This window comes from Vollenhovia emeryi, unplaced genomic scaffold (genome assembly GCF_000949405.1).
Source record: "Vollenhovia emeryi isolate VEMERY1.0 unplaced genomic scaffold, V.emery_V1.0 DF939142.1, whole genome shotgun sequence".
NCBI classification, from domain to species: Eukaryota; Metazoa; Arthropoda; class Insecta; order Hymenoptera; family Formicidae; genus Vollenhovia; species Vollenhovia emeryi.
Window position 1 is genome coordinate 1,207,183 of NW_011967224.1, and position 26,903 is coordinate 1,234,085.

The 26,903-nt window shown below is 44.3% G+C and overlaps 2 protein-coding genes across 10 annotated transcripts; both read left to right on the forward strand.

Annotated features, from left to right (window-relative positions):
- Positions 1 to 1,016: 1,016 nt before the first annotated feature.
- LOC105566809 (RING finger protein unkempt homolog) lies at positions 1,017 to 19,780 on the forward strand. Of its 9 annotated transcripts, none has more exons than XM_012021110.1 (13): positions 1,017 to 1,252; positions 1,922 to 2,131; positions 7,284 to 7,706; positions 8,090 to 8,313; positions 8,571 to 8,713; positions 8,867 to 9,061; positions 9,341 to 9,530; positions 9,621 to 9,889; positions 9,975 to 10,187; positions 10,286 to 10,441; positions 10,511 to 10,681; positions 10,799 to 11,067; positions 15,526 to 19,780. In XM_012021110.1, exons 1-12 carry the CDS (start codon positions 1,194 to 1,196, stop codon positions 10,952 to 10,954), a joined length of 2,409 nt encoding a protein of 802 aa, XP_011876500.1. In that variant the 5' UTR covers positions 1,017 to 1,193; the 3' UTR covers positions 10,955 to 11,067; positions 15,526 to 19,780. The 9 variants fall into 9 exon arrangements, with proteins under 9 accessions (XP_011876500.1, XP_011876504.1, XP_011876502.1 ...); XM_012021114.1 differs by having other exon boundaries at positions 10,529 to 10,681; XM_012021112.1 differs by having other exon boundaries at positions 8,885 to 9,061.
- Positions 19,781 to 22,264: 2,484 nt separating this feature from the next.
- LOC105566811 (histone H3.3) lies at positions 22,265 to 25,195 on the forward strand. The gene is made up of 3 exons (XM_012021120.1): positions 22,265 to 22,409; positions 22,970 to 23,152; positions 23,471 to 25,195. The coding sequence occupies exons 2-3, from the start codon at positions 23,025 to 23,027 to the stop codon at positions 23,751 to 23,753; spliced, it is 411 nt and encodes a 136-aa protein (XP_011876510.1). The 5' UTR covers positions 22,265 to 22,409; positions 22,970 to 23,024; the 3' UTR covers positions 23,754 to 25,195.
- Positions 25,196 to 26,903: the final 1,708 nt, after the last annotated feature.

Below are 26,903 nucleotides of genomic sequence, written 5' to 3' on the forward strand. Positions count from 1 at the left end.
GGGACTTTCTCTCCTGGCGAAGCGAAGGCGATCGCGTTTCGACCGTTACTTCGCGAAGGTTCGACGCGCTCTCGAGCGGAAAGACGTAAATCTTTCGCGATAATGCGTTCACCTCGACCGGCGCGGACCAACCTCGATCCCGTCCCAACGTACTTTTTCGCCCCCTTTTCGATTCTCGGAGCTAGGAAAACAAAGATAGAGCCGAGTCGAACCGAAGTTAATCCGCGCCGAGGCGAACGGACACGAGCGGGACTGCCGGGGATTCCTGCGCGTTCGGCGCGCGAGAAATTCGGACGTTAACGAGATCGAAAGTTGTCCAGGGAGAGGAGGAGGAGGGACAATCGATTCTCGTCGAGAGCGTCTACGGGAACAGCCGGGCGACGAGGAAGCGGAAGCGAGGCCTCGGTTTCCCGTCGACACGTCGGCAAGCGACTCGAAAGGAGTGAACTAGGCGCGCGAGGAAGACCGTCGTCTCCGTCGAAACGTGGCCTCTTCCGGTACGTCGCGACCTCGGGCTCCCCCTCGCCCTCTCGGCGAGAACGGGCTGCATCCGGACGGAGGAGGCGGATTTTTCTCAGGAGCGACGGGTTGCTCGGAGTCTCGCGTCGCCGATGGATCGGATCGGTCGGACGCCTGTTTATGCCTGTTTACTCGCGACGAACCAAAACATCAATGACCTTGAAAGCCGCTCGTCACGTGACCGGGGCGCGGGGTGGGGAGGGGCGCGGCGATTGGCCCGCGGAGGCGCGTATAAGCGCGTATTGCGCGTCGCGCGCTGCGCGGTCCGTGCGGCTCCTCGCCCAATGGGATTGGCGCTTGTCGGGGCGGGCGGGCGGCCGCGGGGAAGGGGGGGGGGCCAGGGCGGGCGAGGTGGACGGGAGCCGAGGGGGCCGAGCGAGGCACGAACGCGAACGCGAGCGGCGAGGACGACGACGGCGGCGACGAGGACGACGACGGTGGCGACGGTGAACGGTGAACGGTGGTGACGGTGGCGGCGATAGATAGCGGCGGTCGTGGCGGTGACGACGACGACGGTGGCGGCGGCGGCGGTGGCGGTAGCGGTAGCGGTAGCGGCGACTACGACTGCGATCGGGACGGTGCGCCGTGTTGCTCGGTGGCGTACGCCGTACGTGTTAGTGCGTGTGTCCGTGCGCGAGCGCGGTTGGTCGGTGGCCCGCGTTGTTGTATCCAAGATGAAGTCCGACTCGAAACCTTTGTTGACAGCTCAGGCGGAGAAGGCGAACCATTACACGTAAGTAGCGGGCCGGCCGGGCCGGGCCGCGCCGCGGCCCGCGCGCCCCGAGCCGTGGGATCGCCGCGCGATAAGGCGCCCGCGGCGCGCGTTGCCGCGCACGGGTATATCTGGTCCGCCGCCGATAGCCCGCGAGAAAAAGTATCGCGAGCGCGCGCGGGGGGAGTGAGAGAAGGGCGGCCGAGCGAGGGACGGAGACGTGTGGCGAGTTGGCCGTTTGTGCGCCGGAGAGTGCGCGGGCCAGAGCCACACGTCCCGAAAGTGCAGTGCGAGCGAAATTAATACAACATATTGTCAGAAAGAGAGGGCGCGGGTGGGAGGGAGATAGCGGGCGAGAAAGAGTGAGAGGGAATAAAAGTAGAAGGTAACGGTGCGGCTAGAGAGGGAGCGAGAGTGGGACGGAGAGCGAGATAGGGACGTGCGAACGTGAGAGCGAGAGGGAGAGTGAGCGAGCGAGCGAGCGGCCGACCGACGAACGACGGAGAGGGAAGAACGGGAGAGCCGCGAGCAACGAACGCGGCCTATACGCGACGCGCGCGTCCTACGATCCGCAAAAATACACGTATGGGCGCGAGAGAGAGAGATATAGAGACGCGGCGTGGAGACTCGGCGCGCGCGGACGGCCCACGGGCGATAAGTAATGTCTAGCACGGTGGATTCGCATTCCAGATACTTGAAGGAGTTCCGCGTAGACCAGTGTCCCCTCTTCATACAGCGCAAATGCACGCAGCACAGGCCGTTCACGTGCTTCAACTGGCACTTCATGAACCAGCGGAGGCGCAGGCCGGTGAGGAAGAGGGACCGCACCTTCAACTACAGCGCCGACAATTATTGCACCAAGTACGACGAGACCTCTGGCATTTGCCCGGACGGGGACGAGTAAGTTTTCTTCTCTCCTTTCTGCCCTTCTGCTATTGCGCGCCGCGAACGCAGTTACGTGATACGCGGCCTGCGCTCCTCTTCCTTTTCGGCTTCTTCCTCTTCGTTGGTGCGCGCGTACGTGAGAAAACTGATGTGTGCGCTCGCGCGCGCGCGCGCGTGTGTGTGCGTGCGCGCGGGTATCATGGCAGAGCGGTTACGGCATTCGCGACGACGTTTCGCCCTTGTGCTCGGCGAGGACGACGAGACCGCTTCTCTCGTATCGCGCTATCGCCGCGCAGCAGGCTCGTATCGATAAGGATGCTCGCGGTACATACGCGTGTATATATACGTGTACATACGCATATATATATAACGCAACGCGACGTATATGTACACGTAGCGTTGCCATCGTGCCGCGTACGTGTCCCTCGCGCGCGCACGTACGTGTTTACGTTCCGTCGTCGCGTTCGGACGCGCGGTTCCCGCGGCGAGAGAGAGAGAGAGAGGTAGACAATTGTTGCTCTCGGGATCCAGGAAAGGAGAGCGAGGGAAGGAAGAGAAAGATACGCCGCGCGCGCGTCGTCGTCGTCGCCGTCGCCGTGGAATTGCGTATCGCGTTTTTCTTCTCTTGGGCGTCCGCGTGCCCGCCTCCTCCCCATCGACCAGTGGCCGCGTGCTACGTCGTATACACGAATTGAGGTGTATTCTGTAGCGCGCGCGCGGGAACCCCTCGGCCTAAAGGCCCGGTTTCGCCGAACGTCCCTTAACGTTGGTCTTGATTCAATTCATCCTCGTCTCTTTCCAACCGAATCAAAATTAACGCTGATCTTAGTCCAACTCGTCTTTGTCTCTTTCTGAAGTAAACGGTTGGAAGGAGACAAAGAACGAAACAAACGAAGCCTGGTTTATTTCGTCCTCTGCCTGTTTCCAACCGTCCAACTTTCCAACCAATTAAAAATTAACGTTGATATTAATCTAATTCATCTTTGTCTCGTTCCGAGGTAACCGTTGGAAAGAAACAAAGGAAGGAAAGAAACTAAGCCCAGTTTGTTTCGTCCTTTGTCTCTTTCCAACCGTCCGACTTTCCAACCAATTAAAAATTAACGTTGATCTCAATTTTACTCATCTTTGTCTCGTTCTAAGGTAACGGTTGGAAAGAGACAAAGTGCGAGAGGAACTAAGCTTAGTTACTTTGGAAAGAGTCAGAGATGAATTAAATTAAGATCGACGTTGAGCGACGTTTGGTGAAACCGGGCCTCAGGTGTTGCAGACGCGGTCGCGCCTTTCTCTCGCCGCAGGACCTCGCGGGGAGGATCCTCACCGCGGGATTGTACGCGAGACTTCCGGTTCTCTCGGAGGGACGTTCCTCCTCCTCGTGGAAGCGGCTCGTGCCCGTTTCTACCGATGCAGACCGTAACCTTGATCTCGGCACAACTTCTCCAGTTTCAGGAATTGGAAACAGATAGTGACTTAGTTAAACCGGGTTTAAGTTAATCTGCATCGGTGGAAATGGGCATTCGCGAGAGATCGGCAGTCGGAAGCTGGATGCGAGAGAGAGAGAGAGGGAAACAGACCGGAGAGAAGAAACGCAGACGCGTGCTCCTCGCTTTGTTGGTCGTTGACTCGTAACGCGCACGTAACATGTGGCATCTGCTCCGGCGAGAGACACGCGGCGTGACACAGAGATGTTTTTAGCTTAACGATACCACGCTTCCGATTGCGATTCCCGCCCGATGATCCCCCGCGACGACGATTCTTGGGAGGAGGCGCGATTCGGCGCTCTCGGTTGATCCAGGACCTGGGTTGTTTTCACGAGTTGACTTTTGTGTTTCCTTGAAACGTTCTATTTTATACTATGAAACCCGAGAGGGACCGAGGGCATTGCTACACAGTTGAAAAGTGTGTTAAATTCAACAGATATCACATGTCTCGAACGGTTCGCGCAAATTTTTGTGTTAACATAATATGGATATGTTAAATAATCACACTGATACTCTGTTAATATTTTAACACAAAATAAATGCAAATCTCGAAGTAATTTGAAATAAATTTTATGCAAAATTGACATACTTTTAATGACAAAATGAATTTTTAAAAATGTAATTTTTACATTTTACAGATGCAACAAGTCCAAATGACGGTTCGAAATCACTCACTTATGTCATGTAGAATAAAATCAACATTTTACTCCGTAAATTTTAACAGATAAATCTTGTTGCTAATAATATAGAACATATGTATTGTGTAAGATTAAAACATAAGTATACATTGTGTTGTTTTAATTTCTTTTCAAGTATTTTAATAATTTTACATCTGAGGTCAATCAACACAAGAGCAATATGTTAAATTAACACATGAATGTGTTAAGTATTTAACACAAAATTTTAACTGCCTATTTTTTAACAAGGAAACACAAATTTTTTAACTGTGTAGGCATCACTAGGCATTTTTTGGGGCATTGTAAAGATAAAATAAGATAAAACGAGATAAATGAGATAAAATAAGACAACAAGATAAAGCAATGCCCACTGGGCATTAGTGGGCATTGGTGTACATACAAGATTTTGGCCAGCGGTTTTCCCCTCGATGAAATCAATACGCTTAAAAAATGTATAGACAGTGCACGATTGTACAGTGTACAATGTGCAATTTGTCAACTTGCGCCAACTTTTTAAATTTACTTGCCGGCTGTAAAATAGAACGTTCCTAGACGCAGACGGCGCATTGCGGACCAGGCTTCTCGGTTTGCAAACGGTAGAAGTAACGACGTTGGAAAAAACCGGGCTGTATTGTTTTTATTTTGTTAAACCAGGCTTTGTTGTTTTTATTGTTTATATTGCAACTAGTATTACCACATGCCTCAGTGGCCGAATTGGTGAGGCGCCCGCCTGGAGTGTAAAGAAGGTCCAGGTTCAAACCCTGGCTGAGGTAATATTTTTCGCAATGAATTGCTTCAATTAGAATTCGCCAGCCGCTGGTCGTCATGCGATTTTCTGCATTGCTTAATCAATTACTGGCGTTAAATAATTCTTTACGTTATTCGTCTTTGCTTTTCCATAAATTGGAAATTCATTGCGACAAATTAGAAAATTGCCGCTTTCTTTCGGCATATAATCTAAATATATCGTGGGATATAATTTAAAAGAAGAACTGCAGATAGCGTCCCGCACCACTCCAGATAGAAATTCTCGTTTTTAGAACATCGCGCGGCGTTTAATTATTCATAGTTGCCGGAAGCAATGACATTGTAATATCACATAGTTAACTCCGCACTTTCCGCATGAATTAACATACCGCGTTTAACGGCGCCTCCCTCTAACGTTTTGCAACTTCGTTTCCATGACGGTAACATAAATACGCATGCACGCACGTACGCGTTCGCCGAAATGCGCATTCGATTTGCATAAACAGGTGGGTTTTTCGTAATCGCGGCATTCGATAAGTTACAAATCACTTTTTAAATTGGAAGAAACCGAATGGCTCCATTCTCGTTTACTGAAATCGAACGAACTTGCAACGTTATTTTTACAATTGATTTCTTCGGACATTTTTCGTTTTTCTTTCTTCTCCTTTTTGGCAGATCGCAGTAACAATTTTGCAAGAATACCGCGGAAAAATTGCGTCTAATTCGTGCCGCCCTTTTTTCCGTAAAAAGACAGTTCAATTTTACGCAGGAAATAGCATCGCGCCGGGTTTAAACGATAGCTTTTACCGTCACCCTTTAAATTTATTTTTGCGGCCATAAATTTTTATTACGCTCGGCGCAAAGTGATTTTCATCGTGCGATCGCCCGGCACGTCGTGAATTTCTTCCCCGAAATTCGCAGTGTTATGAGTTGCCGAACAAAGGAAGCCCACTCTTATCGATCTTCCCTCGCGTACTTGGCACGATGGCACAACAAAGAATCACTATGTATCCAAACCTTATTCGCGCGTTAGGTGCGTCGTAATCGAGTCACCAAAGTTTTGCCCGCCACTCAACTAAACGTATCTCGATTTAACCGTGAAATACTACTATGCGACATCGTGGAAACTAGTGCGTCACTCGTTTGTTTGGAACGTGAAATTATGTAACAGCAAATAACACATCTCTGAATGTCGGCGCAATCGTTAATATATTTTTAAATTATTTTTAGCCGTACTGTTTCCGTCTTTCAATTCAGAAATTAAAGGGAATCCTAAGGTCATCTGTTTTACCAACACACTCGAATATAGTTTTCGCGCCGGTAAATCTTTTTATTAGCTTTTATGCACAAAACAATGCCAGGACAAGTTGCGGACCGCGTAGTAGAACATTTTCATATTTAAAACTCTCAGGCCAGAAGTCTAATGAAAAAGACATTGGTATTTGAAATTCAAAATTTTTGAATTGTGAGCAATTTGAAGTTGGCTTTATAAAATTACAAGATTCTTCCACGCGATTATAGTACGCATAAAAACAAAGTGGGGGTTTCTATGACTTTACATAAAGAATGAAGAGCAATTAAAAATATCAGCATGTGAAGCTGTCACCTAACCACAATTACTTATAAAGCGATATTTTTCATTTCTCTTTGTCCTTTATACATATAAAGTCGTGAACCCCCCGCTTTGTTTTCATGCGTACTATAATCGCGTGGAAGAATCTTGTAATTTTATAAAGCCAACTTCAAATTGCTCACGATTGAAAAATTTTGAATTTCAAATACCAATGTCTTTTTCATTAGACTTCTGACCTGAGAGTTTTAAATATGAAAATGTTCTACTACACGGTCCGCAACTTGTCCCGGCATTGTTTTGTGCATAAAAGCTAATAAAAAGATTTACCTGCGCAAAAACTATATTCGAATGTGTCGGTAAAACAGATGACTTTAGGATCCCTATTTATTGCATTTATTAATAAAAACAATTCTTGTGTAAAAAAAAACCCGCAAGTAGATAATACAAATCGAGTGCGATGAAAAGTATGAAAGCAATGGTATTTGTTTATCGCTGAAGCGATAAGGAACGGGAGAAAACGGAATGCGTAATGGAAGTCTGGGGCGCGCGTTTCAAAGTCGGTATCGCCTGAGGAATGCACAAGGGTTGTTGACGATGGGGAGACAAAAAAAAAGAGGAGGAAGAACGCAACGGGAAGCGTCGTGCGTTTTGCCAGCTCGATCGAGGCCGTGAAACGTTATCTTGTCGAACAGGTGTCCGTTCCTGCATCGTACCGCGGGCGACACGGAGAGGCGCTATCACCTGCGCTATTACAAGACGTGCATGTGCGTGCACGACACCGACACCCGTGGCTTTTGCGTGAAGAATGGCCCGCATTGCGCCTTCGCGCACGGCAATCACGACCTGCGCCCGCCCGTGTACGACATCAAGGAGATCCAGGCGCTGGAGAACCCGGACTCGGACCCAAACTCCTCGTCGAACGGGCCTAACATACTCGACAAGGAGCGCAACCTGATGAATGAGGACCCGAAGTGGCAGGACACTAACTACGTGCTGAGCAACTACAAGACCGAACCATGCAAGAGACCGCCGCGACTCTGCCGACAGGGCTACGCCTGTCCGCAGTATCACAACAGCAAGGACAAGCGGCGCAGCCCGCGCAAGTACAAGTATCGGTAAGCATCGCCTCGGAGCAGCCCACTATGCTACACCGGGAGACCCTGCTGCTCTCTTGAAGATGGATGGAGTGAGATATACAAATGGTTCCCGTTCCGTCTCTAGCATTACCTTCTCCCCAAAGGTTTCTGGAGTGAATGTTTCACTCTACGGTAGTATTTTTACTTGAAGCGTTTTCGAGAGTTGGATACCGCGAGATAGAAACATCGTTGACCAATCGGAATTGCTGGAACAAGATAGAATGGAAACCATTTGTTTCACCCTGTCCAGCTTCTTCGAGAGGACGGGGCGGGTCTTCCAGTGTAACTAGAGTTCACTGCTACCAAGTGCGGCCGGTTTGCGCTGGCAGGAGTAATTTTCGAACGTTTAACGTCCATTGCAGTTCGACGCCGTGTCCGAACGTGAAGCACGGTGAGGAATGGGGCGAGCCGGGCAACTGCGAGCAGGGGGACGCGTGCACGTATTGTCATACTCGTACGGAACAGCAGTTCCATCCGGAGATCTACAAGTCCACCAAGTGCAACGACGTGCAGCAGGCTGGCTACTGCCCGCGCGGCGTCTTCTGCGCCTTCGCGCATGTTGACCGTGAGTGTACACTCATCAATCGTACGTAAAACAGTCTTATTATATACTTTGTGGGTTTAGTTGACACGTTGTGCATGTAACGGCGAGAGATACGTAGAGTTTCACACCCGGTTGCCTTTCGAACGCTCGCGTTCGTCCGCGACGTAGGTCGAGTCTCTTTCGCGAAATTTGGGATACACGTAGAGAGCCCGGCTTGATAAATGCTAAATCCTAGCCGTCAAAATTGTTTCTCAAAATTGATATATTGGGACGTTGGTATGGTGTGTTGATGGAAGCAGTGTTGCCAACAGAAGAAATGAGCCTGGCGAGGGATATGGCGGTACCTATAGATTGCGGAGCGAATCTGGCGGACATACTCAGCAACGCACTTCCACCCGACAAGCGCTCGCACGACAAGGACAAGCCACTCAGTGACAGCAGTGTGAGTCTCGATCTATACATATAACGCGGTCAGCTTCCAGAGGGGGGGGGGGGAAGATACAAGTTGGAATAAAATAGCGTTAAATCGATAGAATTTACGTTGCTCATCAGAGATTTGAAGACGGAATGTTTTTCTTCCATGTTGAAAATCTAGCGCTTGATCGACTTGCAGAATGGAAGCGGCGAGGTCTCGGAATCCGCCAGCACGAGCAGTTTGGGTAGCAACAGCTCGCACAGCAAGGCGCCAGGCGCTCAACTGCACAATTCCAATAATACCAATTCCGGCATAAATGCGGCCGCACAGCAGAAACTTACGAACATGCTTTACCCCAATTCCCTCATACAAGTTGTAAGTTCTCTCGATGTAAACACGCTGTAGTATTCCAGCCTTATGATATGGCGCGTACCTTCGGGGAATGAATTTAGAGTCCGAGAGAAAAGGGACGTTTTGGAATGAGCGTAGATCCAATTCAATTACCACAAAGTATAATGTATAGATATAAAATAATCGTTTACATTGTACTTTGCTCTTGTTCTGGATTCTAGATTCACTCCACGGAGTATCGATATATAATTTAGAATCGTATAATTTAGGCTCACTCTTATATATTGATGTTGATTTCGACAGAATGAAATTCGGAAGCAAATGATCGCCATCGACAGCGATCCGTTGTTGACTAAAGCTGAAAAGGCCCAGCAGAAACAGAGCCTCTACATTGCGTACAATTTGAACGGGACATTAGGCAGTCACTCGTTAGCAACTGTTTCACCACTTTCAAATTCGTTCTACTCAAACGACACTGTGGAATCTGTAGTAGGTAAGTGCAGGCAGTAATGTCATATGCCATATTTGTTTACGTTTACGCAATTTGTGCAGTGTCTTGACGCGGACGTTCCATCTCTTTCAGGGAATGCATTAGACGAGCTCCATTTAGACGACCCGTTAAATTTAGTCGACTCAATTCATAGGGATACAAATTCACCAATTGGCAATTCGATATCGGCAGGCCTAGCTAGCTCCGGTCTACTCGGTAGCTCGGCCCCGGTCAATATACCGGGCATGGCTGAACGTTCAGTTCTTACCAATTTCTCGCCATCAACGTCGAGCCCACTTCAGCAATTACAGACTGGTTTTCTCACCGGGTCGAGATTCTCCCATCAAGACTCCATGGAATCCGTAAGTTGGACTCTCTCTCTTTCCAACCGGCAGTATCGTCAGAAATGGATTGTTTTACTAATTTGATTCTTCGGATTACTTTCAGACATTGCCATTTATGAATCAGATATCGGATCCATTTAGCAATCACATTTCGCAACTTAGCAGCTCGGCTTCTAAGCTTAGTGGATTCAATAGTAGTTTATTCGATTTCGCGAGCCAAGGAATGTCACCGTCGCGTACGCAACCCACTCTACCGGCATCTCCATTGGTCAATGCATTTTCCATTAGTCCAAATAACACAGGATCGTTGTCCGAGGTTAGAATTGCACGGTTTTTAAGAGTTTCTCTCGGATATATTTTCGATAGACTAGTCTCGCAATAGTAACGGTCGCATATATGTAACACGCGTTGCAGGTACAAAGGCTCAGAGACGAATTGTCCTCGAGCCGTGCTCAATTGGCGACATGGGACGAGCGTATTAATCAAGCGCGCGCGGCTTGCGCGGCGTGGCAATTGGAAAGCGAGGAGGCGAAGAGGAAAGCGACCATCGCCGAACAGCAAAGGGACGAGGTGAATATCTCGCCTAACTTAGCGCGCGCTTATCTCTCGATATCGAAATCCCAATTTGCCGTGCTCCAGAGAATGAATTTTTTGCAGGCTCTGAAAGCGCTCAGGGTTGAGAACAAGGCGTCCAATGGCGGTCCGTATCTTCATACATTGAGGAAAATAAGCGAGCTCAGAACACTCTCGATAGCCACCTTGAAATCAATTCAATCGCAATTGCGCTCGGATCTCGAGGAGGTGGAGAAGGTAAAGGCTTTTATCATAAATAATCGGTGGCTCCCAAACGAGTCCATATGGCTAGAAAAGAAATAATACAATACGTCCCTATTGCCGTGTTGTTTATTGACATTGCTGTATTACCAGGTGCTGTACAGAGAAACAGCAACAAAGTGCATGGTTTGTGAAGAGCAGAATCGTACGGTTACTCTATCCTGCAATCATTACGTGGTCTGTTCGACGTGCGCTCCGAATCAGCGCGAGTGCCCGTACTGTCAGACGCCAGTTGTCTCAACAAGTTAGACCTGAACCTTTCCTTAAAATCTTGTTGTTATTGCAATTTTCGCTTCTCTGTTTAAAAAAAAAAACACAGAACGAAGAGGCGATGGCAGCCGCAGACTCTGAAAGAATATCATGTGAGTAGTATCACAATTTTGCAAGGACTCGTATTTTTACTCTGGTACAGTGAAAACTGAAAACACGTTTCTTATCGCGGCAAGCATGTACCCGCAAGAATCTAATTGACTTTAAGAGTACGATTGATTTATCGCCAAAGTGAGTACGCGAATATGATAGAATCTTTATTGGTGTAATCTTAAATTATATTGACATTTCTCTCGATATGTATAAATACATATATATACATATTCATGTATATATATTCAGTAAATATCACATTTTTTAAATGTAACGCTCAAACATAAGCGTTATCGATCCTAAAGAAGAAACAAAGATGTTTTATTTTATACATAATTCAAAATAAATATCTAGCAGGGTGTTAACTATACACATTCAGCGTTTACAACGCAAATATATGCGGGTTACAGAACATTTAGCGCGAGAACAATATAATCGCAGTTGTGGACAAAGTTTCGGGACCTCGAAAACTATATAATTGTTTAAAGAAAAAAATTAATAATATTAATAAACGCAACAAAAGTCTCCTCCCACTTGCATTAAAAAAAATGGGAGGATTTTTTCTCGATGGTTGAGCTGTGAAACGTATGTCACAGAAAAAATGATATTTCTATTATATTTAAATCTATATATTTAATAGGATTTTCCAATTGATTCGTACTGAATGTAATAATATAAGTATTAACAAATTTTATATTTTTCGTTGAAAACCTAATATTGAAGATATAAATATTATATAAGAGGTATATAAATATATATTATATAATTTCTAGGTTTTTATATATCTAATAACAAAGATTTCTCATATAGTTATAAAGAGTATAGGAGTTTACAAAACAACCGAAATAGATAGCGCTAAAACAATTTTATTATATAAAAGGTATTACATACATATACGAGTATATCATTTGTTTCTCGATTCTTTTCTATTTGTCGGTGTTGCTGCCGCTTATTTCTTTTTTTTCTTTTTCAATTTGTTCTGTCTTTTGTTACATTCATTAGGTACATTCACGAGGACAGTTTGTTGAAAAACTTTAACACTTCGGGCACATCGAAGTTTACAATGATTAATATTTTTAACAGTCTTACATAAAATACGCCTGCTTTCTTTCGGTCCGTAACGTGGCTTTTGCATGTTTCGTACTTTCTGTAACACAATCCACTTTTAGGTCTTACATATGCTTAATTGTGTACTAGTATTTGCGATGGAGTTATTAGAGAACATTTAAATTAAATAGCGTGTGATAGTAACGAAGAAGTTAATCTTCAATCAATTATTCAATTAGATTACTGAACCAATTACCCTCATTTCGTGTTGTAGGCTTTTACAATTGTAGATGTAAGGATGTTAGAGATACTTAGGATTTTTCAATTTAATCAAAAAAAAATAACTCATGAATATATATATTATATATAAAAATATAATGCATACACAAGTCAAACGTGACATACGTGTTACAGTTCAGTGGCATGCTAGAAGTATGCGAATTAGGACGTGTGAAGTACGTCTATGTACCCGGCTCTATGCGTATATTCATTTTGAAGATGTAGTTGTTAAACTCTATGATAAAAAAAATGACTATACACTCATGATGAGAAATATATATATATTGCCTAAGATATAAACGATTATAGGATAGATAGGACAGCATTATCAAATTTTTTCCTCGTATAGACATGAAATGTTACAATAACCAATTTTAAAGACTTCTTTTATTTAATATACACACATATTATTACATTTCGAGAATTATGAAATTATTGAACTCAAGTTTAATACCCCGCACAAAACATCTAACGACACTTTTACACGACTTGTGAGACGTTTACTAGTTTACACAGGATTAATCTTCCGAGAGAGAGATATATAATTGACAACTTTTTTAATCATCTGTAACACAAAGGGGTATTGTAGCAGACATTTACTTAATTGTGAAATTCTCTAATAATCGCAACAGCGCTGTTACTGGTTTTTTCTCTTCTTTTTTTTGCTTTTTCATTAATTTTTCTCCCTCTTTTCAATTACCTTCATAGTTTAGTGTCAAAAAAAGTGAGGCCAAAAAATAAATGAATGTTTTTATTACGTCAGTTTTTTATTGCAGATTATTAATATTAAAATATAATAGATGTTATTTAAATTGAAAATTACAATTTTCTCTATTATGGTATATATGGTCTAAAGATTACTGTTTTTTAAAAATTATGCTACAATAGAGTATATAACGTAGGGATACATAAGAATTATTGAAATAAACTTTTCTTTGATGTGCTTTACATTCTTAACTAGATTGAGGATATAAGAAGCAATTTTAGGAAGATAGACGGTCCATTTCTCTTTTGATTAATGACATTTTTAACATCTAGGTAATATCCAAGTTTCCTCCTTTTTCATTTCTTCTTTCTGACTCTTCCGGTCGATATAACGTTACGTGGTCTCACGAGAGATCTCACCTGATAAGTAGACGGCATATTTTAATTTTCTTAGAGGCCGCATATACCATAACACCATTTTCAAAGAACTATTTAGGATTTAAGAGAGAAACATTATAATAATGCATTTTTTTTCTTGCGTTTATCCGAATGCATTCTTTATAAGTACGGGAATGTTACACTATCGAGATATTTGTTTCTTCGTATTTTTCACGTGTCCACTTGAAAAATATTTTGGCACTATTTTGCCACTATTACGCATGTGTATAAATGTAATATTTAGACCTATCTATTTAAAGTAATAGATAAAATGCCAAGCAATTAGTGCACTATTTTCGATGACTCAATTTTTATATGGCTAGTGCATTATTGTGATAGACAAGGTAAATTCCCAATCGATATTGAGCTCTACGAACTTTACAATAATTGACAAAACAAATGATCGCGTTTGTCAAATCGTTAGTTTTCCAAATTGTTGAAATGGTTAAAAGAAAAAGAGAAGGGTACTTATAAAGAATGCGATATTTTTGTTCAATAATATTCCGCGATCGAACTTCCTTCCACAGTATTTGTATCTAAGGCAACAATGTTACAAATAATGGGATCATATCCGAGTCAACAGTTCTTTGTATACGGAAAAATGCGAGAGAATCTTTTTCAGTTTTTGAATAATCGGAGGAAAGTTACGATCGCGTTACGTTTAACGGAACGTTTAGAAATGATATTCCTGAATAATAGGGTTATATGAATATTACAAACAATTACAATATATTATACTATTTTACTTCTATAACAATTAAATAACACAATTAAAAATATAAAATATATTAAGAATATAAATTATTGTGAAAGCAACAAATTTAGCTACAAAATAGAGTAATAGGAGAGTAACAAAGTGGATGATTAGCTAATATTATCGTGTAACAAAGAAAACATACAGTTGAATATTTATATACTACTTGTCCCCGTTGTTGGTTTCATCAATTATCTTGCGTATTTTGGAGCATTTTGATGACGTACCGTCGTTACATACGCTCGATCATTATCGTATTTACAAATGAAACGTTCGATTAGATCAGTTTAATAACAATTGAGTCGCACTATCGTGGAGATAAAGAAACGTTATATCGATAAACAAAATAGTATATATCAAGCAGCAAAATTTCAAGTTTGTGTCAAGTATCGCCAATACTTGAGGCAACGTGCCCGACATATATTTTCTTTTCTTAAATTAAATCTCAAAATTCTACTGAAATGCTTACAAACGTGGCATCTGAATTTGGGACGCATTCAACGCGTTTACTTCGATTGCACAAAGAAAACCAACAATAGGGCAAATTAAAATTGAACACTATATTTTTGACAAGTTATAATAATACCAATTACAAACGTTATACGCTCTGTCCTGTGCGAATGACTCTTCCTCTGCGTTGTAAACGGGGTCGGGCCACATTGTAATTGCGTTTTGTTTGTGCACTAGTTGAAAATATTACGAGACACGCCCGTCGCACTTTGCGTAATTCGCGCGAGACGGGCGGGCGGGGAATTTCGATAACATCGGGGAGGAATTATCAGCACGGTTCAGACGAGAAAAAAAGGCATACACATAATCACTAGAATATTGTATGATAATTGCGTATAAAAATTGTAATATCTATAAAGGAAAATTTGCTGAACATTTATATCACGATTTATAACTAAAGGTACTTGCTATAGACCTGTGTCGTCCTTAATCACTCGTAATTTTGATATAACTGCATTTGTTATTTTGATAGTGGCATGGCTGATTCTTGATCTTAGGTGTCGCGAAAATTATTTTCATTCACTCGTCTAGCGAGATGTGTGTTCTTGTTTGCAAAAAAGAAAAAAGACGTTTGCTCAATGTCCGCCAAGACTTTTTCGGACATTTCTTGTTGTTCCGCAAAAAAAAGAACCGACGTGTTATCAGTAAGAATGTGATCCACTGCGACTCGCATTATTATGGTCGTTGTATATGGTTTATAATCCTTGAAATATTTATGTTACAGAATCTGAGATATCTCAAAATTGCCTAGATTTACAAATCGATTCTCCGTCTATTTCAACAAAATGGTCGCTTAGTCTATTATGGAACATTGCAGCATCACGATATTAGAATATTACATTGTTCTTAATTATAATTGATTTAACGAAGTGCAGTGACAGTTGACGCAAAACTTAAGTGATCTGAATTCAGGCTTGTGTTTAGAAAAATGCGAGGTAACAAATGGCTGTACGACTATGATCACACTTACAGTTAGACCAAATCACTCGGTATGCCACTTATCAATGTTTCTCCCTTAGACTCATAACTTCTGCCACTAAATAATTATACAATGATGATGATGATGACAAATTCTCTATGATTATTTTTCAGTGAATTTTAATTTAGTGCATTTTTTGATTAATTAACAGTAGATTTTTTTTAGTTTAACTTAAAAACTATTTTTCGCCCTCTTTGTAATTCTGAATTGCATAAAGTAACGCTTACACTGGTGAATACTCGCGCTACATTTACTTGCTAGGGAAACAAAGTATGTATTTTAACAAATTATTACGTTGCAAAGTACGTGTCTTAGTAATTGTAAGGATAGAATGAACGAGAGAACCGCGCAACAGTCATTTGCATCCTCATATTTGATCGTCAATGTTTTCTAAAAAAGTTGAAAAGAAAAAAAGGGAAACGAGTCGCAAGTTCGCGGACGCTCGCCTCGAGAGGAAAGCGAACATAAATTGGCCACCTACATAGCCCGCAGTGGTCTCGCATATTCTTTGATTTGATAAGATTTTACGTTAAGCGAGGCAAAAACAATTTGCATTAAAAGAACAATGTGCAAGCAGTGCCATTTTCGACTTATGAAAGTAATAAAGTTGCGTTCTGCGAGAAGTGAATGTGATCTGTTAACGTTTCTAATTTCTATAGCATAATTCCGCATTCTCAGGCAGTCTATGAAGAAAATACCGCATTTCGCTGAAACTTTGCATCGTGGAAGCAAACGTGTGCAATTAGAAACAGCAAGGATGTAAATTATTTTCAACTTTTTTATTATCAACTTCGGGAACTTGAAATTGTTCGGATACTCGCGGGAGTCGACGCTCTCCGTAGTTCTCGATAGTGCGGAATTGCGTATAGAAATGTGTCCCCTTTTAAATTTTTTACTATTTTTGCAATATTACGGTAAACGCCGTCTTCCGATACAATGTATAATGTTTAGGCGTAGCGCTTTGAGGCCACTAAAAAGTGTCAGAGGCAGCGCAAACAAACCGCGTTTAAACAAATCTTATATTTGTAAGCTTGATATATGTATATGTATAAATGTATAAAAAAAAGAAACAATAGGCATTGCTCTCTCACACAGCTCGACTTCGGGTGCGCTCAGCGTAGAAAAGCAGAATCAATATATTCGTATATTGTGTAACTTCTGGTGTTTAAACAAAAAGCAATGTACTTATATGTTATAAGCGGTTAAGGTACTAAGTATGTATACTTTGCGGGCTATTGCGTGAACGAATCGTATCTATTTTACCCGTGCTCACACACGGAGTCTGTAACAATCGATGAGGAACGTCGGAATTATCCGAGTTGAGAAACGGGAATCGCGAAGAGAGAGAATCAGGAAGAGACCTTTCGTTCGTGCAGTCGCGTTCGTTGCTTTCACAGGATGAATCACTAATAATGTATTATAAATTTTGTTCTCTCCATTCGCACGCGTGCGCGTGCGAAGGGAGCACTCGCGCGAAGGAATAAAGGGAGAGATGAGAAATTGTGTGGATCCGAAACAAGAACCGCATTCTCGAAGAGATCGTACAAAGTGTTGACGATAAAACGATAATCAAGACTGCTGTAATTTATTGTTCATGTAAACTTAATTCCGTAAAGTCAGGTCGCAATGAAATTACGTTGGCGCAAAGGAAACAAGATTGTTCGCCGTTAATTCTTATTGCTGCTGTCTTCTTCTAGACGCGCGCAGGACAAAACCATTTTTCGTATCTGGCAACTCACAGGAGTCGAGAGAATTCTTTTTAGCGATTACTTTTACCTCCCGTAGTTTCTAAGGCGATTAGGTAGCGCTTATAAATTGAAAATTATGTGTACCATTTTCTTAATATATACATATATATAATTTAATATATCGAGATGTTCTTTGTTTTTCAAATCCGCGACGAGAGAGACGTTTCTGCTCGGCGCTATATTCTTTGTGAGTAACAGGGACCTTTACACGGTCAATAACACCGATCATTAATATTGAATCTCAGTAAAACTGACAGTACTGCGCGTCAGTCTATCCAGCTTCTTTTTTATCTCGGTTTATTTTGGGTGCAATTGAGAGCTATTAAAGGAAAACGATAGAGAGAGGTGAGGTGTTATCGTCACTGTCTCTACCAGAGCGATAACTGATGCTCGAAATTCAAGAAATCCGGATCACCGTCAACGTTAACCACACACGATCAATAACGTTGTCGGTATGCGTCAATATTGGCAGTATTATTGACCGCGTAAGGTCCCTATAAGAGATTTCGCGCGGCGAGACGATGAGACGAGGATGCAACAAGGCTCTCGCGCGGGGCTGTCGCGATCGTTCGTCCTGTGGAAGGAATCAATAGGTATATTTAGTCGCGCAATTAACAGAGGTACATAGGGATTACTGTTACAATAACGTAACGCGAAAAGGACAATTAAGGATCTCCACGATGGCTGTCGTACCGATCAGGCTGCTTCTCTACGTATGCGTGTAATTTATAATAATACGTCCCCCTCGTTCCCCGCCCCGAGACCATATCTCTTCCGCACGACTTTCTGCGCGATGCGGGTTTTTGTAATTTTGTAATTTCTAAAGTCCTCCCGCGAGCGCGCGTGTGCAGCCGACAGTCGGGGTGGAGGGGAGTGCGCCGCGCGCTTCTCCGTCGCCGCAGCGGGGACCGCGAGATTCCGCGCGGAGTTCCCTCGTGCGATCTCCGGAAGAGGTTGCCCGCCGGCGAACGGGCAACGCGAAGAGAGCAATTTCAACTCGACGAAACGACGGCACCATTTTTTTTAAATTTTATTTTGCGTCTCCGTCGTACGGAAAGTTTCGCTGCGCGTTGGGGTGACTTCGACCAGGGGCTCGATTCTTGAATTCTTACATTCGAGGGAGAAACGCGTGCGAAAAGTTGCAGGTTGATTCGCTATTCGTATGGTTTTTAGCCAGTCGACTCTTAACTTTTCTGCGGGAGCAGAATTTTCGCATACGTTTCTCCTTCGAACGAATTCAAGAATCGAGTCGCAGACTCCGATCAACTTGTCGAGCGACATCGGTACCACTTTGTTTACGCCTGTAAAATTAAGTGTTTGTCGTTTGACATACGGAGAAAAAAGATCGGAAATGAATTGTGCAGTTGAAAACGTTCCTTCGAGCGATCCTTTCGATTAATCGGTGATTAACTTACTAGGCAGCATCCATTATCATTTTGTTGATGTGGATTGTTAATTATTTCTTGTGTGATGCACGAAGGATAAGAGGCGATGAAATCGTGTAGCTGAGAATGAATCGATTTTGCTGGTTCGATCAGTCGCTGACTAATTTAATCGGAATTTAGTCGAGTTTGCCCACAATATTTCACGCTTGTCCTCCGTGGGAAACAGGCGGGTCGAGAGAACTCAATGAGGCACCTGCAAAATAAAATCCCTATAATGTCTCGTAAGAAGTGGCTTCTCTCGATTCATCCGCTTCCATTGAAGAACGTCTTCTTCCCGCACGTTGATCGAGAGCTTCGGAGTTTCGTGTCGTGTCCGGACGTTTAAAGAAATTGTCGGAAGAGAACCACGCACGACCCGTTTTGATCCCATTGAATGTTCGTCTCTCCTCTCTCTTTCTCTGTCTCTTCTTCGGTGTAGTATATTCTAACGGATATCAGTACAAATCTACAACCTGTGTAAGAAATAAAGGGATACACATCGCTCGGGTGGACAAAAAGAATGACGATATCGTCGAGACACGTATTTTTGGCAATACACAGATTTAAAAAGATTACCAAGTAGCGCGTAGTAAGTAGAGAGAACACAAGGAAGTGAATTTCGTTCGAATGCATTATTTTTGACGACTGAAAGTTTATACGCTAAAAAGGATTAATATTGATAATACGATAACGAGATAAGGATATAGTAACGATTGTGTACGTAACTCGTAGGACGGATCGTTCGTTATCGCTTCTCATGCTATTTTACCATAAGTTGTGTCTTATAAGAATAAACATTGTAAATCAATAAAAATTGAATCAATTTTATTTGGTGTCGTGCGGTTATTGCGCTCTGCTTATATGTTGGCTACCGATTTTAAAAAATACAATACCATCTCGAGTTGCGCACTATTTTTCTTACATCGCACGACCGACCGGCAAGGTATTGATCTTAAATATATCTTTTTAAATTAATAAGCTCAACTTTTTTATATTTAAATTTATAATGAAAATGAAATTAAGAAAATTGAAAATTTATTAAGGTTTAAATATCGTTTGTTTTGTGAGTTATTGGAATTTGAATTCACGTACGTCTTCAATGTCTCTCAAGAGATTGAGATTTGAAATTTGCCGCATTCGAACGCTTACAATATTAATTTTACTTATTGTTATTGAATATTGTTACATGTATATGTATGAAAAAATGTTCTCGACATACTTTACACACTAACTGTCGAGATATTTTAAGAGGAATTGAATGTCTTCTAAATCAATTTATAATTCAGCAAAATCTGGCTATTAAAAATTCAAAGAGTATAAATTTGCAAGATGTTTTTAATATCAAGACTAGTCATTCAAGATATTCATAAATTTTTCAAAAATTCCGAGAATTTCAAACTTGAAGTTGCAAAAATCGAGAATCTTGAAAACTGACAAAGTATCAGGAGAACATGATCGGCAAAGAGGTGGCACTATCTAAATTCCAAGAATTTTCCAGCATTTCCAAGAATTGTAATTCCGAGAATTTCAAACTTCATATCGCGAAAATCGAAAATCCTGAAAACTAAGAAAGTATCAGGAGAACATGATCAACAAGGAGGTGGCACTATCTAAATTTCCAAGAATTTTTCGAGAATCCGGAAAAGTATTAGGAGAACAGGAGAACATGATCGGTAAAGAGGTGGCACTATCTAAATTTCCAAGAATTTTTCGAGAATCCGGAAAACGAAAAGTATTAGGAGAACAGGAGAACATGATCGGCAAAGAGGTGGCACTATCTAAAATTCCAATAATTTTTCAGCATTTCCAAGAATTGGACTTCCGAGAATTGCAAACTTCAAATCGCGAAAATCGAGAATCCCGAAAAACTGAGAAAGTATCAGGAGAACATGATCAACAAGGAGGTAGCACTATCTAAAATTCCAAGAATTTTTCAGCATTTCCAAGAATTGAAATTTCGAGAATTACAAACTTCAAATCGCGAAAATCGGAAATCCTGAAAACTAAGAAAGTATCAGGAGAACATGATCAGCAAGGAGATGGCACTATCTAAATTCCAAGAATTGGAGTTCCGATAATTTCAAACTTCCAATTGCAAAAATCAAACGCAGTTTTCCACCAATCCAATTAAATTTTGTATGTAATCACAATGGCCCTGCATTCATCCATCGGACACGAATATCTAGATACGACACTTCTGAATTATTATTATTATTATTCTGTTAATGGCTCCTGACTCCAGAGGGAGCCAACACGGCCACGACACTTCTGAAGGCCTGTGTCTATGATGGTTTGGTCCAAGTTTTACACAGAACCTTTAGTCCCAGTCTACAATAGAGATTTAAGCCCTAAGCCTTAAGAAATTGACTAATCACAGTCGCGCATTCTACTCATACTTGACCGTGATTGGCCAATTTCTTAAAGCTTAAGGCTTAAATCATCTATTGTAGACTGGGACTTAGACTCAGACCTTTAAAGCTGAGTTTTCATAGGCAGCAAGTAGCAGCAACATTCCGCCCACTAAGTACATAGCGTTATTCCTTATAAAAATCTGAGTCGAAAAGTCCTGAACCTTTTTTTTCTATCATGCTTAATAATTAATGAGTCAATCCACTGAGCACCGGTCTTTAGCCGGGCACACATCAGTGAGCCGGCGGCCGAGCCCTCAACGCACACCACCATGTGCTCACCGGCTCACTGACGTTAAAAAAGAGTACATTATTACTTGTGTCACGTTTAAAAAAAATTCAAGTTTATAAATTATGATTCATTTGTTTCAATGGAAAAGTTTAACATATTACAATTTTTTACAACTACGTACATTATAAGAAATAAAATTATCTAAAGAGTATATCATTTTTTCGACATTGTATTTATTACTATTTCAAATGTCGCGTTCCAGTAGACCACACCAATATGGCGCTTACTGTTCCCCCCTTGCGTCTGGTTAGACTGGCCGTGGGTAAATTGCTCCCTCCAGTTTCCTCTGTGCGGGAAAGCAATTACGGCGATACAGATTATAGGTGGTTCTGCCGGGTAACCGGACACGTGGAGGGGGAATAGGGTGGGGATAGCGCTCAACGCTCGGCCGGCGTCAGACAGTGGAAGTTAGAAGAAGATAGTGCCGAGCGCCACCCCCCACCCTATTCCCTCCACGCGCCCGGCTGACTAGCAGAGCTTCCAGGTTTACATCACTCGGCCAATCGCACAACGTCTCGCGGCTCGCCAGTCAATAGCGGTGCACCTCGTGGACCTGTCTCGGCCAATCGCGCCGCGCGGATTAACAGTTCCCCCGTTCCGCAACTTGTACGCGGCTCTCGATTGTTTCGTACAACCAGCTTAACGGTGCACGACGGTACTCTGTTGTCTTCGTACGTTTGCGTCAGTCGTGAGGTTCGTTCTCGATCGAAGTGACTCGTGAAAGGCGTCGTTGCGTTTAAAGCGGAACTAAGCCCAGGTGAGTTCTCGCGTGGATTATCGCGGCCGTCGTTCGGACGGCGCGGCGTGCGTCCCCGCGCGGTCCCCGTGGCCGTCGATCGTCGCGCGAGGAAGCGGCGACGGGACGCGTCCTCGTGGGGGAAACAGCCGCGGGGACGTTACCGCGACGCGCGTGACTCGGCCGCCTTCGCTCGCACGCTTCGAGAAAAGTGCACTCGGCCCTGCCGCCATCTTGTTTATTGTGTGTGCCTCACTTTTGGAGGGAAATCGCCGCCGCGGTACAGCCGCGTACGGGCGTCCTGCGCTCGTCGAATCCGCCCGGGACACGTTTGTGCGCGTCGCGATTTCGCCTCCCTCGATTTCCGGGAAAGAATCCGCGCGGCGGGATATCTTGTGATCGGTCCGGCTGTTTTTTTCTTCTTTCCTTTCGTTCCGCCCTTTCTCTTCCTCTATGCCCCCCACCCTGTACAGTGTATGTATTGGTACGCGTCGCGGCGGGGGATTAGATTATAGCCTGCTCCTCTCCCTTCTACCGAGCAAGCGTCTTAACGTATGTAACTTGGTGCTTTGTCCCCCTAGGGACGAAAGTTCGCGATAGACAGGAGATACAAGCTACGAAGGCCCGCTCGCAGTCATGGCACGTACCAAGCAGACAGCCCGTAAGTCGACTGGTGGAAAGGCGCCCAGGAAGCAGCTCGCCACCAAAGCGGCGCGCAAGAGCGCGCCGTCCACTGGAGGCGTCAAGAAACCGCATCGTTACAGGTACGTGTATATGTATACTAGGTGCGCGCTATAGACTAGTGTAAACTTGCGCCAGGTCAATTGTTTATTTAGAGAATGACGCGGATGTTCGTCGACTTGACGATTCTAAAAAGAGACAATCGGCACGAGGCACAATATAATTATAATACAATTTTAATATAATTATTAAAAATAATACAATTTTAATATGCATGCAAATTAAATGTAATTACCTTGACGAGATTTCGTATCATCTTCGCGAAAAATTAAGTGTGTGTATTTTTTTCCAAGCAATTTTCTTTTAGTCATATCCTAAATCCGTGTGGTTTTCTTTTCCAGGCCCGGTACTGTGGCCCTTCGAGAAATCCGAAGATACCAGAAGTCGACCGAGCTGCTGATCAGGAAATTGCCGTTCCAGCGTCTGGTTCGTGAGATCGCCCAGGATTTCAAGACCGATCTGCGCTTTCAGAGCGCCGCCATAGGCGCCCTCCAGGAGGCGTCGGAAGCTTACCTGGTCGGCCTGTTCGAAGACACGAATTTGTGCGCCATTCACGCCAAGCGTGTCACGATCATGCCAAAAGATATACAGCTGGCGCGGCGAATTCGCGGTGAACGCGCTTAAATCACACGCGTATACACAGAGCGTTCTCATTTTATTATTATTTGGACATTGTGTGTTTCTGAGCAGTTTAAAATTTTCTTGACTCTTCCGTCATTTATCATAGTTAACACACTGCCAGCCGCTGTAATAGAAAGAAGGGGGAAGAATAACGAGCAAGTCTTCATTGGACTTTCCAATTCGACGAGATGCGATGCATACAATGATAAAAAGATGGAAAATTATAAAAAAAAATTTAATTTATATGAAGATAAAATTTCAGAAACAGTTGTTAGGTTCATTTTTTTTTAAGTACTACGATGTGTAGCGAAAGTAAAACAGCAATATATTGCATGGATTTCGCGGGGTTTTTTTTTTGTTTCCATAGAACGCCGGGTATTAGCGCGCTTTATTTTAGGTTCTTAACCGCCGGTAGTCACCTAGCTTCACGGGGTCATTTTCTCCACACATTTCTGCGTACAAAACAAAATTTATTAATTGTACATCGGCGCCGCTATAAATATATATGCACTTTTCGTATAAACTGATATACCTACACGTGTATTGGAAAGTGGTGGAGCACGGAGCAGGTAGTTGATTAATTGTTTATCGGTAACAATATTATTACACGACGTTAGTTCGATTTGCATTTAGTCCTTGCACACTTTAGCCTCTTCAGCCTCTTGGTAAATTGCCCGTAGTGGATATCGCGCATATACGTATATATATATATAAAAAATGATGTAAGGAATGTAAGCAACGTAAGTAAGTGTTTTATGTAACCCTAAGGAAAACATTAATAAATACGTCATATATAATATACACATATTAAAGATTTGACAGGAGGGCTGCGATTGGTACCGTAATTCATTCGCTTCCCGATGAACACAGAGTATCAATTGCACGGCACTTGTGTTACAGTTTCTCGCCCAAGGGTGCGAATGTGATACAACGCACGTGTTGTATTGCGTTTGCATTGCTTGGTGAGAAATTGTAACTGACGCTCGGTGTTCACCGGGTTCGCAGGAATCTTTGGACATACAAGTAAAAAAAAAAGTGCTAAATGTGTATAACTATTGCTATTGTTTCCTACACTCCGGTCTGTCGAGTCGATATTGTTTAAGCCCGAGCTACAACGCGCTCCTTGCGTCCAGAAACATTCAGTTCTGTGGTCGATAAGTGCGCTTAAGAATTTGTGAAAGTTGATAAATTGTATATTACACATTGTCGACGAGTGTTTCGAGCGTCTCGATTTGTTCATGCGAAATGGAGTGGTTTCCAGACGCAAGGGGCGCATTGTAGATTAGGCTCTACGAGCAGCTTCCCCTCGAAAGTCGCGATCCGAGTGCAGCCCTCGTGGCGATTTCGGTACGGATATAGGTTGTAATTATTCTTAACTATTGTAGTACTAACCAAGTGATTATGACATTGTAGCGAAATACATTTTCTAATGGATGTAACGGAAATTGCTCCTTTGTGTCTCGTCTCCTGCGTGTCGCGCGTACGCGCGACTTCATCTCGTAACCCCGGCGAGAAAATGACTCGTCGATCGACGCACGAGCGATCCGGGGGTCAATTCTGCATCTTACACTAGTGAAAATGCTAAAAGCAAGTAGCTTTGTCTCTGTCTAATTGTCCCCTTGGAGACGGAGTCGCTAATTTTTTAGCATTTTCACTATATCGCAGGATACAGAATTGATGCCCTGGAATAATCTCTACATCGACGCCGCCGAAAGTGATGATGCGACATGAAAATTCGTAAATTTGATCGGGAGTGCGCTCTTGGATGCCGCCGTAATTGAGATCACCCGCCAATCGGATTCAGAATTTTTGCTCCAGTCGCGGCTTTTTTTCTGCCGAACGTGGCCATTGTTTCGACGAGTCATTTCAGATCGGGACGTAGATACACGTTCGCGCTCTACGTCCCCGGGGGCTCTAATCTAAAGGCGCGTGGGATCGCGCCTGTGCAGGCATTTGCACGTAGCCGCACGACGTCGCTATCGATTCGCGCGGGCCGCCGCGTGTGACGCGCGGCGCGGCTCTATATGCATCGCCGCGTCCCACGCGACGCGCAAAAATCTGGCGCGACGCGAGAGCGTGCGTGCGTGCGTGCACGCGCGCGGCTCCCGTTTTCTCTCTCTCTCTCTCTCTCCTCTCCCCTTCGACCATAGGTCGGGCATCGATCTCGCGCTAATTTCGCGGGTCGATACGCGGCGCGAAATAGTCCTCTACCCCTACGTCACGCGGCCCCGCTATTATCGCGCGACGCGGCCGCCTTTCTCCCGCGCGTATGTACAGTAAACAGTAGCGTCGCGTCGCCGCTTTTCGACACACGCGTCTCTCGCCCCTTCGTTTTCTCGCCGCGCTCCGTGGACGAGGCGGGACAGCCCCGGGGATCGGCCGAGCGGATCGTCCGCCACCGACGAGCGCGAGTTGACGCGTGCTAATTAAGCTGTGAGTATACATGGCCCTCCCTCTCCCCCACCCTCCCGTCCGCCCGCCCGCCCGCCGCGGGAGGAAGCTGAACGTGGGACTATTTCGCGCGGATAATCGTCGCGAGGACGCGCGCGGAGTAGCCGCGGCCGCGCGCGAGGGGGGGCCCGCTTTCCCCCCTCCCCTCCCTCCCGCCCGAGCGAGGAAAACAGGGTCCCCCCTCCCGCCCCTCTCTAATTCCCGAGGATAAGGGCTTTCCGCGGAGTCCTCGGTTAACGAGCGAGAGAATCCAGGTTAAACGTCCGCGTAGCGGTTGCCCAACGAGCGGGGCGGGGGAGGGGAGGGGAGGCGGCTCGCGTTCGCGGAGACAAAGCTCCCCGCTCGCCCCCTCCCCCTACGCGGCCCTGGACCCACGGCCATAATCCTACATTTATAGCGTCAAGTGTGCGGCCGACTGGTTCTCGATTCGAGGCGGTCGATCGCGCGCGCGCGCGCGCGTGCGATTTCTATTTACATTTGCGCGGACGATATCGCTGCACGCGGCGAGTTGCGGGACGGCGCGAGGCGAGGCGGGCCCGCGACTCGCGTCGTCCGAACAAAGCGCGTACGCGGCGGTCACGTGAGCGCGGTTACGCGCTCGCGTGAATCCCCCAGCGTCCCTCGCGGACGGGACACGTCGCGCCTCGGCTCGTCGCCGCCGTCGCTTATTGATCTCGCTCGCTCGCGCGCGCGCGCGCGCCC